General features: G+C 36.0%; 1 protein-coding gene across 21 annotated transcripts in view; it reads right to left on the bottom strand.

Annotated features, from left to right (window-relative positions):
- HDAC9 (histone deacetylase 9) overlaps nucleotides 1-19,878 on the bottom strand; it is a 967,336-nt gene that overhangs the window by 735,506 nt on the left and 211,952 nt on the right. For 8 of the 21 annotated variants that reach the window (XM_084977195.1, XM_084977201.1, XM_084977202.1 and 5 more), the window contains exon 1: nucleotides 7,928-7,994. The exons of the other annotated variants lie outside the window; for them this stretch is intronic. Coding sequence is in view for 3 of the 8 variants with exons in the window: in XM_084977202.1 (XP_084833328.1) it covers nucleotides 7,928-7,943 (16 nt within the window). In the remaining 5 variants the exon portion in view is untranslated. Of the gene's footprint in view, nucleotides 1-7,927; nucleotides 7,995-19,878 lie in introns of those variants that run through there. 21 annotated transcript variants of the gene reach the window in all.

Below are 19,878 nucleotides of genomic sequence, written 5' to 3'. Positions count from 1 at the left end.
AACTTCTTCATCGTCCTTGACTGAAATTCTATATCTACTGCAGAGCAATTTCCCAGTTCTCCCTCTCCCAACCCCCAGTGACCAGCATCCCTGCTTTTAACTATGAGTTTGACTATTTTAGTTAACTCAAATAAGTGGAATCATTGAGTATCTGTCCTTCTGTGACTGATTTATTTCACTTAGCATAATATGCTCAAGGTTCATCCATGTTGGAGAAAACGACAGGATTTTCTTCTTTTTATGGCTAAGTAATATCCCATTTTATATATGCAGTTATCCATTCATCTGTTGAAGAATAGATAGTTTTCATCTCTTAGCTATTGTGAATTGAATATTGCAATGAACACAGAAGTGCTAATATCTCTATGAGATCCTGATTTCCTGATTTAAATTCATATGGATAAATATCCAGAATTGAGACTGCTGAATCATATTAGTTTTATTTTTAATTTTTGAGGGAATTCCATATTGTTTTGGATAGCTGCTGCACCATTTTACATTCCTACCAATAGTACATAAGGGTTCCATTCTCTCCACATGCTCATCAATACTTTTTTTTTAATGTCCATCTAATAGGTGTGAGGTGATATATCATTGTTTTGATTTGTATTTTCCTGACAATCAGCAACTGTGATCATCTTTTCATAGATGTCTAGCCATTTGTATGTCTTCTTTGGAGAAATATCTATATAAGTCCTTGGCCCATTTTAATCAAGTTACTCAGCTTTTTGCTATTGAGTTGTAGGAGGTCCTTATATTTTGTGGATATTAGCTCTTTATTGGATACATGGTTTGCAAATATCTTCTCCCACTCCCTAAGTTGTCTTTTCATTCGGTGTTGATGGTTTCCTTTGCTATGCAGAAGCTATTTAGTTTGATGTAGTCTCACTTGGCTACTTTTGATTTTGTTGCCTGTACTTTTGGTGCCGAATTCAAGAAATCATTGCCAAGACCGGTAATATGAAGCATTCTTTCTATATTATTTCTTAGGAGATTTATAGTTGCAGATATTATGCTAAATAAACTTTATTCCATTTTGAGTTGATTTTTGTGAATGGTATAAGATACTAGTCTAAATTCATAGATACAAACATTTTAAAAACTCTAATTTCATATCTTACTTGGGTATACATATATATGGAGTAAGAATTTAATACAAATTAAAGAAACAATAAACAAAAATTCAAAACTGGCATTCCCATTGTGGCTCAGCAGTAACAAAACCAACTAGTATCCATAAGGATGCAGGTTTGATCCCTGGATCTGCTCATTGGGATAAGGACGTGGTGTTGTAGTGAGCTGCAGTGTAGGTTACAGATGCAGCTCAGATCTGGCATTGCTGTGGCTGTGGCATAGGCCAGCAATTGCAGCTTGTATTCAACCCCCAGCCTGGGAACTTTCATATGCAGCAGGTGTGGCCCTTGAAAGAAAAAAAAAAAAAATGCAAACTATGTTTACCTGTGGAGGTGGGGAATCACATAGGAGGCTTCATTAATAATGGTCATATTTGATTTTGTAAATTTGTTATGTGTACCTTGTAGTTTATCATATTTGTACTTACACACAATTTTAGATAAATGAACTATTTTATGATAAACTGAAAGTAAGAATGTTAATTTTTGAAGAAAAAGATGGAACCTTATAGGTTTTTAAAAATGAATCTAATAACTTTCAAAATCATTTTTTAACATTAAAACTTCCTTAATAGACACACTTTAGCATAGGAACTAAGTCTATTTAAAGGTTCCAGCCCTGATGTAAAAAGTCTAACATTCATTGGGTGGAGCACTGTCTTCTACTTCTAACCATACTAGATGAATTGCATTATAAATTAATTCTGCAAAGGCAGTTCATACAAATGCAGTTTACTTTTATTGATTCGCTTCTTTCTACCAAGTCTCAGAATGAAAATTAAATGCAAAGATTTCTTACTACACAAATTTATAGGTAGACCATGAAAAACACAATAAGAGATCCCACCCTTTTGCAGAAAAACTCAAGTCAAGAAATACTATTTCCAACACTTCATGGTGGGCACTGAGCAGGTCTTCATCATAGTCAATGTCAGAGTTTCTCAACTTCAGCATTACTGACATTTTGAGCCAAATAATTCTTTTTTTTCATTTTTGAAAAAGTTTTATTGAAGTATAGTTGGTTTACAGTATTTTGATAATTTCTACTATACAACAGTGATTCAGTTATACATGTACACACATCCATTCTTTTTCAGATTTTTTCCCCACATAGACCATCATAGAATATTGGGTAGAGTTCCCTGTGCTCCCCATTGTCAGGACAAGTAAGTCTTTGTTGTGTGAGGATGTCCTTGTATTGTAGGATATTTAGCATTCCTGGCCTCCTCCCACTAAAAGGTAGTAGCATACTTTGCCCCAAATGTGACATTCAAAACTGTCTTCAGATGTTTCCCAATCTCTCCAGAAGATAAAATTGCCTCCGGTTGAGAACCCCCCATCTATGTGAATGGCACCCCCTAGAAGTGCCCTCAGTAACAGTATCCAGCTACCTAGACACTGGAAATACAAATATGAAGAAAGCGCTGAATTCAAGCAATTTACACTTTAGGGGAAATAAATTTAGATTGACACAAATAGTTTATTATTATTTCCCTGAATACTATCAAGTTACATGAAAATAAAACAAGGAAACTTATAAATATATTGCCACTTAGGAAAACAACATGACTCTTAAATAGAATTAATCTTAAGTGTTTATTAAATTAATCAATAATAAAATTGATTAGTCAATATGTCAAAATGCAAAAACACTTTAAAGAAATTCAATTTTCTGCCTATTTATTGTACGCCAATGAGCTCCACATTACCAACTCCCATGACTTTTCTGATAATTTATTGGCTCTTTAATTAGCATTTTATATGGGTAACCATTTATTTCTTCTGAATAGTCTATGCTCTCTGGTTTTCTCTTTTTTCTACCTATTACTTGTACATCTCCTTTACTGTCTACTTCTTTACATCTTCTAAATTTTGGAATTTGCCATGGTTGAGTACTGAGCCCTCAGCTTTTCTCACTTCCTACCATCTCCCTAAGTGATTACATCTATTTCTATGCTGTCACATACCATCTATACACCAACAATTGCCTACTGGGCATGTTCCCTCAAATCTTTCGAGAGCAGTTCAATTGAGATGTCTAAGACTCCTCTTCTTCCAATTTGTCCCATCTTCATACGTGACAACTCCCTTGACCCAGCTGTTCAAGACACAGAATCATAACTGCCATTTACTCTCACTTTCACATCCAATTCTTTACCAAATCCTATTGATTATACTAGATCTCTCAGCTCTGTCCACTGGTACTACTTATTCCAGGCTGGACTCATTTCTAGACTAGGCTATTCCAAGGGCCTTCTATCCTGTTTCCATGCGTCTTTATCTTGCTTCTTGAGAATCTATCACTTACGCTGTAACTAATTTAAAAATAGTGCTCAGATCATGCAACTTCCTGTGTAAACTTTCAATCACTTCTCACTGCACTTAGAATAATAAGTAACCTCCTCCTTACCATGACCTACTAGGCCCTGGAAGACCTGGACTCTTTGGCTTATACCTCTAAGCAACTTTCCCTTTTTACATGTTTCAACCACACTGGCCTTTACTCTTTTTCTCTGGACAACCTCTTTATCACTTTGGTACTGGTGGTTCCCCTGTGACTAGAAGGCTCTTTCTGTGTCATTCAGGCTCGTCTTAAAGTAAACCTCTTCTGGGAGAGACTTTCTCTGATCCCCCAAATTACATATGCTATATTATATAAATATTTAACATGCATTATACCATATGATTCATACAACACTTCTAGGAGCTCAGTATCATTCTGCAGGTAAAGAAATCAAGGCTTAAGAAGGTTAGTAAAATACCCCAAATCACAGAGTAACAGGATTTGAACCATGGCTCTCTTATCTCTTATCCACACACATACTACCTTTCCCAATGTAGCTGGTCCAAGGAAGACAGATATGTTTTATGAACCACAGCCACAGAATATGTTTTATGTTTTATGAATCCACTTCATCCACATTTACTTCACCCACTAATCTATAAATTTCTGAGGGTAGGAGCTGTGATTATTGATCTCCAAATCTCCAGGGCGGGTGACACTAAAATATTGTGACCACATGGCTGAAAGAACAAAAAAGAAAGAACTCATCTCAAGGAAAAACAATGCTTTAACTATTTAAGACTTTTAATAAAACACTCAGTCCTCAAACAGCAGTGACATAAAAGAAGGTCAAATGTTAAACATTCGGTCCGGACAGAAGTGGAGGATTTGGAAGCATGAGTGCACTGGTATTCAGTCATCCAGTGGGGCTGACCAAGACCATCAGAAATTACATTAGTGCATAAAGAAGGGGATCCTGACAAGCTAAATGGCACTTCTGAACATATTTCTAACCATAGATGGATATGGAAATTTCCAACCCTGAATCTTGCTTTTCTAGTTGTGTTCTTATGAGATAAAGATATTAGAGGAAAAAAAATAAAACACAGATAAAGGAACAATTCCGGAAAAAGTAGTTTGCAGTTGCCACAACTACTGCCTCTTTGTTTTCTCAATGGTTTAAGAATCTAAGGATAAAAAAATAATAATAATTATAATTAAAAAAATAATCCAAGGATGATTTATAACTATGATCCTTCCTGTAGTTCCCACTGTGGCTCAGTGGGTTAAGAATCCAACTAGGATCCATGAGGATGCGAGTTTGATCCCTGGCCTCACTCACTGGGTTAAAGATACTGTGTTGCCACAAGCTACAGCGTAGGTCACAGATGCAGCTTAGATCTAGCATTGTTGTGGCTCTGATAGCTGTGGCCAGCAGCTGCAGCTCCAATTCCACCTCTAGCCTGGGAACTCCCATGTGCTTCAGGTGTGGCCCTAAAAAGAAAACAAACAAACAAAAAACAATATCCTTCCTACCTCACTCCCTCCCCCACCAACAGCCTCAACTTCATTTATCCCCCCACTTCTCTCCAAAAAGATAGCAAGATCTCAAAGCTCTACCAATGTTTCTACAAGGAACATTTGGCTGAGTCTATCAAGATTGACAAAAGTATTCTCACCAATGAAAGAAAGATAAAAGTAAGTATGGGAGATCCTGTCTTGGCGCAGCAGAAAGGAATCCAACTAGGAACCATGAGGTTTCGGATTCGATCCCTGGCCTTGCTCAGCGGGTTAAGGATCCGGGCGTTCTCGTGAGCTGTGGTGTAGGTCACAGAGGTGAGGCGGCTCAGAACTGGCGTTGCTGTGGCTCTGGCCTAGGCAGCAGCTGCAGCTCCCATTGGACCCCTAGCCTGGGAACCTTCATATGCTGGGAGTGCAGCCCTAAAAAGACAAAAAGACAAAAAAAAAAAAAAAAAAAAAAAAGTAAGTATGAAGATTGCTGAATGTATCCAATTGCCTGATAAGAGAAGTTGATCATGTTATAGCTGATGTTTTCATTTTTAGCTAGGAATTCCAGACAGTGTCCCTTTCAGTGAAAGAAAATTTTTATAAACACCATTATTCCACTGAAAGAAAAATTCTCCCAAGTTGTGAAATTAACCTCTTCATTCACACATTTGGTTCTATTTTTACAGTTATACCAGTAATCTAAAAGAAAAAGCACTGAAAGTTAATTCCAGGTTTCTAAAATGTCTGTGTGTGTCCCAGTTCTCTGCAACACCTCTCAGAAGATTTGGCCAGTTTTTACTTCTGCATCGCATCAGTGTAGATCATTTGTTTTACAACAGCACTGCATGTTTCTCGAAAACTGACTTAGATGAATTTCACCCATCATTTACAAAAACTCAAGAGAGACAAATGGCCTTAAAAACAAAATCCACCACTGAGGCATGGTTAATATACTAAAAGAGTATTCCTTTTTGTAACATTCTCAATTCAACATTTACTTTATTAAACTCCACAACTACCCCCACCAGCCTTTGTATTTGTCAAGATTTCTGACAAATTTCCAGCTTATAATTACACATTATGAAAATTCACTGTGGGGAAACTATTGCTAGAAAAAAGCTTTTCCATTTAACTTGCTTTAAAGGAATACTGAAGACTTTCACCTTTAGGAAGGCTATGAGCAAAGTCATGAATTGCAGTTTGATTGCAAACATATGAATAAATTGATTTCTAATGGACAAATGCTCTGAGAAGTAGTTAAGTCAGACAGACCAGGAACAAAATCAAGGCTGCCTCTTATTAACTAGGTAATCAAAGTAAATTGCTTAATCTCTTCATGCCTCAGTTCCCTTATCTATATTATATATGTTAGCTGTGAAAGCACCATCCAGTGCAAGATCAGGCACATAGTAGTTACTCAATAAATAGCAGTCATTAATATTTATAAGATGGAGAAATAACAGAGTGGGGAAGGTCCTCACCTGTCCATTGGTTGCCATCTTTAGAATTTTTCCTTCCTCATTACTAATGAAAAAAGTATCTGGCAGCTTGTGGCCCTGGAAGGTGAAAGTAAGCCTGGAGAGCTCTGTCCCTTAGGGGAAAGGGCATGAGCTTGTATGTGAGGTAGCCTCCCAGGCCCAGCAGAGTTGCCCAAACCCAAACACATCACACCCCTTGCAGGGTTTAGAGGAGCCCATGATGCTTCTCTCAGATCCACTACTCCTTGCCCCACGAGCTTAGATGAATTCCTACTCCCTCATCTTCAAAGTGAGAGGATGGACAAGACCAGCTTTGACACTGTTTTCAGAAAAAAACTAACTCAGAGTTGGTGGGGAAGAGTTTTCCAAGGGCCAGGAGCTAGAAAGGGATCTTAGTGGAGATTTTTATTAGCTTCATCTCATCAAATAACCAAGAGAAAAACAATGGTCAGAAGACAACCAAGTATATTCAAACACACATTTGCTTCCTGTCTGAATGCATCTCTTTCCGACTATCCTTCTAACAATTTCAGCAAACAGCTGTGGGACTAACCTACAGTGAGCATTCTCTGTTCTCAGCAATTTGCCAAGTCTTTACAGGCGCTATTTCATTATTTCCTACCCTGGAAAGAACTGTTATTATTTTCATTCATCAGGTGAAGGAAGAAGCAAAGCATAGAAAGACTGTGAAACTTCCACAAGGACGCTGAATTGCAACAGAACCAAAATCTGACCCCAAACAATCTTGCTCCACAATCTGACCTACTATCCTTTACACCCACTCCCACAGGTAAAGCGGCCATTGGAAACTTGGTCTTGCTTTCTCTGACTCATAAGTGAATTTTCTGTAATAATATTTCTCTAAAACTTACCTTACTGAACTGGGGTCTGAGCCTTTAGGAGACTCTTGCCCTCTTTCATTTAATGTTCCCAACAGGCATACTTCAAATATTATAAAGCAACTAGACTCAAGTGCCACAGAAGTGTGGATGAAAGGGCGTGGGTCCTGCCTTCATAACTCTTAGATCTGTGTGATAGGTGCATGGGGACTCTATACACTGTTCACTTTCCTTTTGTTTGCATTTCAGATTTTCCATAATACGGGTTAAAAGCAATAAACATCTAAACCACAGAGAAGATAACCTAAGATCTTAAGCTGTTCCACAATGCAGAAGGACACTTTGAGTAAAGCAATGTCTCTGCTGATAATTCTGAAGTCTGGATTTTAAGAACTGAGAGTGTAGGAACTTATTTCTCAAAAGCTTTATGAATACAAGAATCCTCTCCTCAGAATATTTTAGTCTTGTCTATCTGGAACAGTAAAGATAGTCCAGGAGTTGAATCTTTTGCTCACTCCAATGTTTGTTGTTGTTGGAGATACTGTTGCTGATTGGAAACGCTTTTGCTTCCCTCCTGTAACAGCCTACAAATGACTAAAAACCGCTTGCATAATCAAACTTTAAAGCTTCTACCCCAATATCCTTTTCACAGTTCTCTTAAAAGGTTAACAGAAAGAAACTTACCCGTTCTGTTGTGCATTCCCTCTTTGCCAAAGTGTGCTGTGGTTTCGAAAGCTAGCCCAGTCCTTCTGAACTTTTCTGTATCCGTTATAATATTAAAGAGCCACAAGGAAGGGAAGTGGTTAGTCAACTTGCTAATTTTATCAGTCCCTCCCACTGGTTAAATAGTACCTGATGCTACAGACACAAAATCAGTTTTCCAGCTCACTTCCCTGCTACAGCGCGGCTTTATAAAAACAGCAGAACTTGAAGGAAAAGAAAGTGACAAGATCTAGTGTGTAGGCATGAGACAGTTAATGAATGAACACTTTATTATATGAATAAGAAGCCTAATAGACTACAGAAACCAGTGATTCAACAGAATGAAGAAGAGAGAGAATGTCAGCTCCATACTCAATACAAACTCTGTCAGCTGGGTGGGAGAGGGAGTGATTTTTAATGCCCTCACAGTACGTGTGGGAAGTAGCTGGTGCTTCATTTGTTGATAAATCATTCTGTCCTGGAATGGAGCCAGTTTACCGGATATAGAAACTTCCACAACTTGAGGCCCTGGCCTAGATGATTGTCTTCCTTTGGAATTTAGCCATTAAAACATAGGACATAGCAGGCAATGTGTGCTTCTAGATGAGGAAAAATTAAATGTTCTCTGAAGAAGCTATGAAATATTTTCTAGGTATAAATTTCTGTAAAACAAGAAGAAAATGAAGGACCTAAAACACATTTTAATGAATAAAATACTTTTCATATGTTGATTCAACTCCAACAGATTGTAGCCTACAAAACACTGTCACCGAAGGAACACCGGCATCCATAACTGGCTCCCACTAACTGCAGGCAAAAAGATTTTGAGCACTGCAGGTGTTCCTATCTTGCAAGAGTAAATACAACTGGATTTTTATGTGAGATTTCCTTTTTCATAAGATTGGCAAACATGCTTCAAATTATACAAAATTTGTCTGCAGGCTGACATGGTCTCTACCCTAGGTATTAGTTGCTTAATAAAAAATATATATTAATGACATTTACAAAATATGTAGTATCAAAGGTATGATTAATATTCAGTGTAACATGCCACTGACCAAGACTTTGGTCTCATCTTGTAAAAATCTTCATAGACGAATGATACAGAATAGACTCTGAGTAGCTGCCAGTATATAAACAGGAATTCTGCATGGCTATTTTTTCCCTATTTAATTTTCAGTATTTTCTAATTTTTCCAAAATAAACATAAGGTTTTACAGTAAGAAATAAGCTATGGAAAGTATTTTTAAAAAGTCAGAGGACATTAACTATGAAAAGCTCTTTGAACATATTCAGAAAGGACCACAAGTGAAATGGACAAACAAATGAAACATCTTTGGAGTTCCCATTGCTGCTCAATGGTAATGAACCCAACGAAGCGATCCCTGGCCTTGCTGGGTGGGTTAAGGATCTGGCATTGCCATGAGTTGTGGTATAAGTTGCAGATGCAGCACGGATCTAGGGTTGCTGTGGCTGTGGTGTACGCCGGCAGCTATAGCTCTGATTCCACCCCCTAGCTGGGAACTTCCATATGCCATGGGTAAGGCCCTAAAAAGACAAAACAAACAGAACAAATGAAGTATCTCTCAAACACTCAATTCTGCTCCATCTCAAGCACTAGCTAAAGACCAGATGTAAAAATTAAGCTGTCTGCAAATCAGAAGAGGGATGTACCCAAGTAATAGGATTCATTACCTTGTGTTCCAGATATATAGGTCATTATTTTACCTCCTTTATGAGATATCCAGCCCTCACACAGGCAGGATTTAAGAGAGAATGCATAACACAGAAAGCATGTAAACAGCTGTATGCTGATCTAGCACTTTAAAAGAGGTAAAAAAATAAATTTCTCTATGAGTGAAATAATACTAAGAAAGTTAACCTTTAAAGTGAAGGTGCTTTAATAATTTAATTACCTATTTCCTATTTACGAAATTAATATTAGAAGCTGAATCATGTTTGAATTCAATAAAAATTATTTTATTAACTTTCTCCAAGGCTTAAGAAATACTTTATAAAACTTCTCTTCTTATAAGCCAGTATTATCCTTCAATCTGCTGAAGATTTGGATCATATTCATATTTTACTCCTTTAAAAACTTATTTTCCCCCAAATTAGAAATATTTAATTAGAAATGTTTTAAAAAGCTGGTCCTCTGAGGCATCAAGTATGACATTCTGGAAAAAGAAGCTAACATCTTTTTAAAAATCATACCTAGTAAGATGATTTAAAACGTGGTCTATATACACTAAATATTCTGCAATTACTGCTGATTTTTTGCAAATTATAAAATGTATAAGCAGACTAAATAAAGTGACCAGTAGAATCATAGTAATTGGTGAAGAAATGATGATATAATTTTGGAGATGTTATTTTTTTTTTCATTAGAGAGTACAGTCATGCTGGTGCTTACATTAAAATAAAATTCACTCTTTCTCCAGTCTTAAGCTCTATGTTTACTGAACCTTCATTTTTTTTTCTTATAGTGATTTTTAATTTTTCTCTTATAGTTAGTTTACTTCAGTTCTTAAATACATTTTCAAGTTTATCATTTCAATTCTGCAGAATTGGAAGATTACACAGTCTATAAAATAAATCTCTCCTTTCAATTATATCTTCCAATTTTGATGACAAAAGCAGATGTTCACAAGTTGAAAAAACTTGCTAGTTCGACATCATTGGGGAACACAGGGTAAACGCAACAAAACTACCAACTGCCCAGCATAAAAGGATATACGAAAAGCTACCTCATAAGCATAATATCATGCAACACATCTTTCTGAAGAAAGCATCCCAAATGTAGTCTTTTTAAGACACTTTAAACATTTGATTAAATTTGCTGCCAAAGTGATTATTTTTAGCCAAGATCTTGCTTATTGACATTTACTTGAATCATTATTATAACTTCCATGAGAATACAACATATCTTCTACTTGCTGAAAAGAAAGGAAGACACTCCAGGGTCTGTGTGTATGTGGTTGTGTGTGTGCTTCCTCAATAAACATAGCACACAGTATTCAACTTCACTCATAAGCAACTAAATGCAGATTATTAAAGATTAACATTTTTACTTACCAACTGATGCTGACACATGAAAGCATATTATGTGAAAAGGATTCTCATATACTACTGATGGGAGTGTAAATTGGTACACCCTTCCTGTAGAAAAAAATTGTCACAGTATATCAAGAATCTTTTTAAAAGTACACACTCTTGGAGAGTGATTATATTTCTAGGAATCACTTGGAAAGAAAAAAAAATCATGTTGGTGGAAATGTAAATTGGTGCAGCCATTAAGGAGAACAGCATGGAGTTTCCTTAAAGAACTAAAAACGGAGTCACCGTATGATCCTGGCATATATTCGGAGAAAACTGTAATTTGTGTGTGTGTGTGTGTGTGTGTGTGTGTGTGTGTGTGTGTATAATTTTTTTTTGTCTTTTTGCCTTTTCTAGGGCCTCTCCCGCAGCATATGGAGGTTCCCAGGCTAGGGGTCAAATGGGAGCTGTAGCTGCCAGCCTACAGCAGAGCCACAGCAACGCGGGATCTGAGCCACATCTGCAACCTGCACCACAGCTCATGGCAATGCCGGATCCTTAACCCACTGAGCAAGGCCAGGGACCAAACCCGCAACCTCATGGTTCCTAGTCAGATTCATTAACCACCGTGCCACGACGGGAACGCCGAGAAAATTCTAATTTGAAAAGATCTATGTACCCCAGTGTTCACAGCAGCACTATTTACAACAGCCAAGACATGGAAGCAACCTAAATGTCCATCAAAAGATGAATGGATAAAGAAGATGTGGTATATATACACAATGGAATATTACTCAACCATAAAAAGAATAAAATAATGCCACTTGCAGCAGCATGGATGTAACTAGAGATTCTCATGCTGAGTGAAGTAAGTAACACAAAGACAAATATCAAATGATAACACATATATGAAATCTAAAAAATGATACAAATAAACATATTCACAAAACAGAAACAGACACACAGACATAGAAAACAAACTATGGTTACCAGAGGGAATAGTAGAGGGGGAGGGAGATAAATCAGGAGTTTGGGATTAACATATACATACTACTTTGTATAAAATAGATAAACAAGAAGGTCCTACTGTATAGCACAGAGAACTACATTCAATGTCTTATAAAAACCATAATGGAAAAGAATCTAAAAAGTATGTGTGTATATAAAATATATACTGAATTACTTTGCCATACACTTTGTCATACACTTTTCCATACACACGAAGCTAACACAACATGAGTAAATTAACTGTACTTCAATTTAATAAAAAGAAGAAAAATCAAAGATGTGGATGTTGATTTATGTAAGTGAATATCTGTCATGCTGTTATTTTAAAATCTGAACAACTGCAAACTGCCTATTGGGAAATAATAAAGGAAATTATGGTATAATTACAGAATGGATTATAAAATACAACTTCTATAAATCATGACACAAAAAAATATTTAATGACACTAAAAACTTTCATAATACAATGTTGAGTAAGGGAAAAAGATACAAAAATATGTAGTTATAATTATCCATAAATTGGAACAGAAACACACACTTCTCTCATACCTTCCCATCTCTCATGGAAAACTTATCCACATATTCAATAGAAAACAGAATTTTTTTTTCTTTTAGGGCCACACCCACTGCATATGGAGGTTCCCAGGCTAGGTGTCTAATTGGAGCTATAGCTGCTAGCCTATGCCACAGCCACAGCAACACAGGATCTGAGCCAAGTCTGCAAACTACAACACAGCTCCCAGCAATGTCAGATCCTTAACCCACTGAGTGAGGCCAGGGATCAAACTTGCATCCTCATGGATACAAGTCAGATTTGTTTCCATTGAGCCACAATAGGAACTCCCAGAAAACAGAATTTTTTAAAAAGCTCAAAATGTGAAGAGAGATAATCTGGGTTTTGGGGTTGGCATATGCACACTGAGCTATATGGAATGACTGGCCAAGGGGATCTGTTGTACAGCACAGGGAACTCTACCCAAAATTCTGTCATTATCTGTATGGTGAAAGAAACTGAAAAAGAATAGATGTTTGTATATGTATAATTGAATCACTTTGTTGTACAGAAGAATTTATCATAACACTGTAAATTAACTATACTTAATAAAACTGCAAAAATGGGGGAAAAAAGCTCAAAATGTGAAGAGGGCTTATCTCTGAATATATAATTATAGATAATTTTATAATCTTATTTTTACCTATATTTTTAAAGCAAGTTTTCTACTTTGAACACCAGGGGTGAAATTACTTCATAAATCTGAAGACGTAAAAAACATTTGTAATACTGTTCACCAGCGCTAGAATCTCATGTAACGCAATGCCCTTTAATTGATATTTTGGACTAAATTTATTTTATTGTTACTTGAGCTTTGTGGATTTCTATTTCATTCCTTTGACAAAGTGAAGCGAGACTGGCAATCCGGATACTTAGGCTGAAATCAGCCTCATGTTAATGTAGAAAAGATTGTCAGTGGGCCATCTTTTTAGTTACTCCGTGAGGGATTCAATTGCTCTTAAAAACAGAAGATGCACATCCAATTTATTATAAAATGAATAAACAAATTTTTACTGTGACAACAGCAATACTAAGTACTTGATTTAACTCAAGTGAAAGAGAATTTGTTTAGTCTCCATAATACCAGACACTTGAAATATTTAATTCATTTAACTATCACAACAATCCTCAGGGTTAGATTTTTTAACATTGATTTTATAGATGAAGAGCTATAAAGATGGGATAAATTGATTACATTTTCATATTTGGTAAATGGAGGAACAGAATTGACTACAGGTATTTCTGACTGTAAAACCCGTGTCTAGCACTACACACAGAGGTTTCTGCTGGAACCCAGATAGTTCACTGGGGGTAGTCTTAAAATTACAGACAACTTAAAGAACAAAATCCTTGAGGACTGTGAAATTAAGGAGATAATAATGGGAAATCAAAATGCTTTTCTCCTCTAGAGTAACTACAGTGAATGTGAAATAAAAGCTAAAAAAAATTGGAAAAAGTACACAAGTAAGACCCTGTTTCTGAAATAAGAGGAGGATATAATATCTAAACATATGAAATAGGAATAATTGTGTGTGTGTTTAAACTGGTATCTCATATATTATTTGCAAATATTAAATAAAATTTCTAATTATATTTTTGACTTTAAAGGGAAAGTTTAAATTATTCCACAAATTACATATGATCATAAAACCAAATACTACGTGAGGACAAAAGTAAGAAATGCCTCATAATCCTATACTACAAAAACAGCCATTGCTAAGTGGCTGCTTCTCAGACTTTTTCTATTCAGGTACAGAAGATCATGGTAGAAATTAAGAAAACAAAGTTCGGATAAATTGGTCAAGCTTATAGTTAGTGACATGAGGCACAGTTTGAACAGATATCTGTCTAGTTCTCATAATAATATGTTTTCTACCTCCTCATTTTGCATGGGGTGGGGCAGGGGGTGGGCAGAATATTCCATAAACACAGACACTGAGAGGAGGTTTGTTTTGATTTGTTTGTTTTTAACACTTTTCTAAAATTCAAAGTATTAGATGGCTGATCCTGCCATATACTACTGTTTCCCTTTTAGCAAATCATTTAATTCTTCAGACTAAATGTTCCTATCAATGAATAACGGCAATAACCACCAAAATATTTGAAAAAGTCAATGACACAGTGACTAAATGGAATTATAATTTAGTACTTTAAAATCTCTGTTTTAGAATAACACATATGACACAAAACTCCAGTGCTATCCTTTAGAACTGCAAATGAAGCATTAAGATACCACTTGGGCCATGTGTACTGATAACTCATTCTTCAAAGAGGAATGATAATCAGATCACCAAATCATAGTCTGCTGTTTTACTTTCTGTTACATAAACTTGGTATTCCACCAAGTTTAAACATAGATCTCTAACTCTCCTTTGATTTACTCTCTCTTTCTCTCATATTACTATGCCAAACTATGAAATGTCTCCCAATGCTGAGTTGAAGTGTATTCTGAGCATTTGAACACCAAGTATCAGAAAAGGGTCAAAGGATTTGACATGCTCTTTATTCTTTTCTAAAAGCAGTGTCTAAAAATTATCCAGAATTTCCAATAACTCTTTCAGCTCCAATGAGAATCTTTAACCATTCACACAGCCTTGGGTTCTAGTTGGTGCTGCTCACAAGGAGCCTGTTGTACAAGGAATAAAGAGGAGGGAGTGTCCAGGTTCCATTAAGTTGTACACTCAATATGCAATGCAATTACAACTTTCTTTTGCCTGGTGGAATAAAAAGGGATAAGTTTTGGAGCTCCTGCTATGGCACAGTGGATTAATGATTCAGCTTGTCTCTGTGGAGGCACCGGTTTCATCTCCTGCCTGCCACAGTAGGTTAAGAATTCAGTTTTGGTGCACAGTAGGTTAAGAATTCAGTTTTGGTACAGGCCATAGCTCAAGCCTGGATTCAATCCCTAGCCCAGGAACTTCCAAATGCTGCAGGCAACTAGAACCCAAGGCTGTATAAATAGTTAAAGATTCTCTTTGGAGCTGAAAGAGTTATTGGAAATTCTGGATAATTTTTAGACACTGCTTTTAGAAAAGAAAAAAAAAGGATAAGTTTCTCATCAAGTTACACACAATCCAAGTGAATTGAATTCTTCAAGAAGTTTTCAAGTGATAATCACTTTTCCTCAGCACAAACATATGATTTCCATTTTTGGATAAGGTCTTTGGACCTTGCAATTTCTTATTTAAGAATAATAATCATGAGGGCATTCCCATCATGGCACAGAGGAAATGAATCTGACTAGGAACCACGAGGTTGTGGGTTTGCTCCCTGGCCTTGCTCAGTGGGTTAAGGATCTGGCGTTGCCATGAGCCGTGGTGTAGGTCACGAACGTGGCTCAGATCTGGCATTGCTGTGGCACCAGGGTAGGCCAGTGGCAACAGCTCCAATTGGACCCCTAGCCTGGAAACTTCTACATGCCACAGGTGCAGCCCTAAAAGGACAAAATATATTAAAAAAAAAAAAAGAATAATAATCATGATGTATCACTCTCATCTGTTTCCCTAATAAGTGAAATATTTTCATTTCTCAGTACTAGGAATCTTGGCCACCATATCTGGAATTTCCTAAGAAATATCCACAACAGAAAAATCAACTCGAATACAACACTAAAGATAGTCATCAAACCACAAGAGGGGAGAACAAGAGAGGAAGGGAAGAAAAAAGAGCAGCAAAAACAAATCCAAAGCAATACATAAAATGGCAATAAGAACATACATATCAATAATTACCTTAAATGTTAGTGGAATAAATGCCCCAACCAAAAGACACAGACTGAATGGACACAAAAACAAGACCCATATATATGCTGTCTTCAAGAGACCCACTTCATTTCTAGGGACACATACAAATGGAAAGTGAGAGGATAGAAGAAAATATTCCATGCAAATGGGAATCAAAAGAAAGCTGGAGTAGCACTACTCATATCAGACAAAATAGACTTTAAAATGAAGAATAATTTAAGGGACAAGGAAGGTGACTACATAATGATCAAAGGATCAATCCAAAAAGAAGATATAACAATTTTAAATATCTACGCACCCAACACAGGTTCACCACAATATATAAGGCAACTGCTAACAACCTTAAAAGGACAAATCAACAATAACACAATTATAGTGGGGGACTTTTACACCCCACTTACAGCAATGGACAGATCATACAGACAGAAAATCAATATGAAAACATAGGTCCTGAATGAAGTATTAGACCAGATGGACTTAATAGATATTTATAGGACATTCCATCCAAAAGCAAGAGAATACACATTCTTCTCAAGGGCACATGGAAATTTCTCTAAGATGGATCACATCCTGGGCTACAAATCAAACCTTGGTAACTTTAAGAAAATTGAAATCATATCAAGCATTTTTTCCAACCACAATGTTATATGACCGGAAATCAAAAAAAAAGAAAAAAACCGCAAAAAACATAACACGTGGAGACTCAACAACATGCTACTAAACAGCCAATGGATCACTGAAGAAATCAAAGAGGAAATTTAAAAATACTTAGAAGCAGGAGTTTCCGTCGTGGCGCAGTGGTTAACGAATCCGACTAGGAACCATGAGGTTGTGGGTTCGGTCCCTGCCCTTGCTCAGTGGGTTAACGATCTGGCGTTGCCGTGAGCTGTGGTGTAGGTTGCAGACGCGGCTCGGATCCTGCGTTGCTGTGGCTCTGGCGTAGGCCAGTGGCTACAGCTCCAATTCGACCCCTAGCCCGGGAACCTCCATATGCCACAGGAGCGGCCGAAAGAAATAGCAAAAAGACAAAAATAAATAAATAAATAAATAAATAAATAAATAAATAAATAAGTAAATAAATAAAAATACTTAGAAGCAAATGACAACAAAGATATGATACTCCAAAACCTATGTGATGCAGCAAAAGCCATTCTAAGAGGAAAGTTTATAGCAATACAAGCCCACCTCAGTAAACAAGAAAAAGCTCAAATAAACAAGCTAACTTTACGTTTAAAGCAGCTCGAGAGAGAAGAAAAGACAAAACATAAAGTTAGTAGAAGGAAAGAAATCATAAAATCAGAGCAGAAATCAATGAAATAGAAACAAAGAAAACCACAGAAAAGATCAATGAAACGAAAAGCTGGTTCTTTGAAAAGATCAACAAAATTGACAAGCCCTTAGCTAGACTTATCAAGAAAAAAAGAGAGAGGACTCAAATCAATAAAATTAGAAATGAAAAAAAGAGAAGTAACAGTGGACATCATAGAAATACAAAGGATCCTAAGAGACTACTATATGCAACTATACACCAATAAAACAGAAATATCCATAACATACTACCATTCACTGACTATACAGTCTTAGGAATGTTATTAAACACTCTGGTTTTTATTTTATCATTTATAAAATGGGGCTTATAATGCCTATTTTATAGAATTGCTGTGAATATTGAATAAGGTCAATTACATGAAAGGCCTTCAAACAGTGATGAGCACATTGTAAATAGCCCCAAACTGAAACCTACAGTTGCTACAACTAGTCATAGACAAATTTAAATAGTTTTCTCCTCCCTATTCTGAGAGGGATATTATAATGCCTTTGTGTTGTGTGTGTACATGGCTATTCTTTCAATATTTTCAAGGTGGCTATAGGCTCATTTTGGCCTTTTTTCTAGAAGCTTTATTATACAATTTAAAAAATCCTTTTAGGATACATAATCCTACTGAATAGGAATAAAACGTGTACTTAGATTCAGGCCAACAATTGTTCAACAGAAGTCCCTTCAATTTTTAATTACTCCCTCTTCCCGCTCCAAGTTCACTGTTATTCTCTGATGTTTTAATCTTGAAAGCCAGTCAGGGTACATTATTTATGTTATATTCAATAGGGATAAAAAGAAGAAAAGGAATTTTATTCAGGACACTAACTCTAACCTTGAAATGTTATTTTCTGAACATTTGTTCTGCTCACTGAGCAAATTTTAGTCTTCAAGTCAGATGTCTAAATACAGTGCTTGAGCTCTGCTTAAAGGCTAAAAATATAGACTTCTGCACAAGGTGATAGTTACAAAGGAAGGTGTTTAGAATATGGCTCAATAGAAGCTAAGGTAATTGAATACAGTTCAGTCAGAGGAATTTCTCATCTCCACTGAAGCTTTGGAGTCAATTCTTCAGCTATTATTCTTCGAAATACATTTTACTTGAAAAGCGAGTCAAGTGGTTTCCTAAAATCTTTCACCAGGTTCTCACTTTCCATCATTTGGAGACTGGAAGTCATGGAAGCCTTTGTCAGCCTCTCTCTTAAATAGAGTATCAATAAAAGCATGTTCCATAAAGTACAAGTCTGAACAAAAAGAATGGCCACAAAGCCCATGCAATATGTTCCTTCCCTTAGGAAAAATTTATTAATAGAAGTCAATGAATACTTATGATGCTTACTAATAACACATAACATATGGCCAGCATTTTAAAAGTATATCCTACTTCAAGAAACATATATCATTGCCTGATCCTGTTTTAAGACTCAAAGACAAAGCTCTGTTCCATCTAGAAGCTCATACTTGGTTTTCCTCAGGCATATCTTCCTGAGTAAAGTATTAGGAAGATCTAAATGGGAATGGCAAAACACACAAAATCTTGGGATGGATAATCCTGACTTTGTTTTCAAAAGACATGTTAATTTTATTCAATTTTTTTAAAAATGTTACTCCTTTTGAGAACTGGAAAAGATAAAATTGGATGATGAAAGGGAGATTAAGGTACATAAAAGTTTTTAGATGTGTTTAATGAGCAAATACTGTGTGAATGAATGATTGAATGGAAAAAGGCATAACTACTATATTAGAAAAATCTCAATAGGTTATTTTATTATCCAAGTCCCCTCTTTAAATATTTATTATATGTAATTTTCATGAAGTTATTCTCTCTTTTTCAATACTTTATCTCCAGTGTCTAGAAACATACCTGATAGAGGTAGTCCCTTAATAAATATTTGCTGAATGGATGAATACATACTCATTTTACTTTATTTCCTTTTCAACCTTCCAATCATTTACAAGAATGATTCACAATTATTCTCCTGAACCTCTGAGAATTCCCCTTTCAACATGCAAAATTCCCCTTTCAACACTAGACAGAGGAGATATGTGAAAAATGAAGTCATAATTTCTTAATAAAATTTTCATGCAAGAAATAATATTTAGCCAATTTACACATAGTGCATGAATTAAGCCTTTGAGAAAACTAGTTTCCAGCAACATTTGTCCCTCTTAAATGGCTAAAATGCAAACATACACATACCGGATATACATTTGACAATTTTTTTTGGCATCATCCTCATCATGAGTAGAAAAAATCAGAGCATGAAAATTTCCC

The sequence above is a fragment of the Sus scrofa genome, chromosome 9 (genome assembly GCF_054392235.1).
Source record: "Sus scrofa isolate SSC_HxYL_T2T_F1_AM1 chromosome 9, Sscrofa_HxYL_maternal_Yorkshire_Landrace_v2.0, whole genome shotgun sequence".
In the NCBI taxonomy this organism is placed as follows: Eukaryota; Metazoa; Chordata; class Mammalia; order Artiodactyla; family Suidae; genus Sus; species Sus scrofa.
This window is presented reverse-complemented; position numbering and strand designations above follow the sequence as displayed.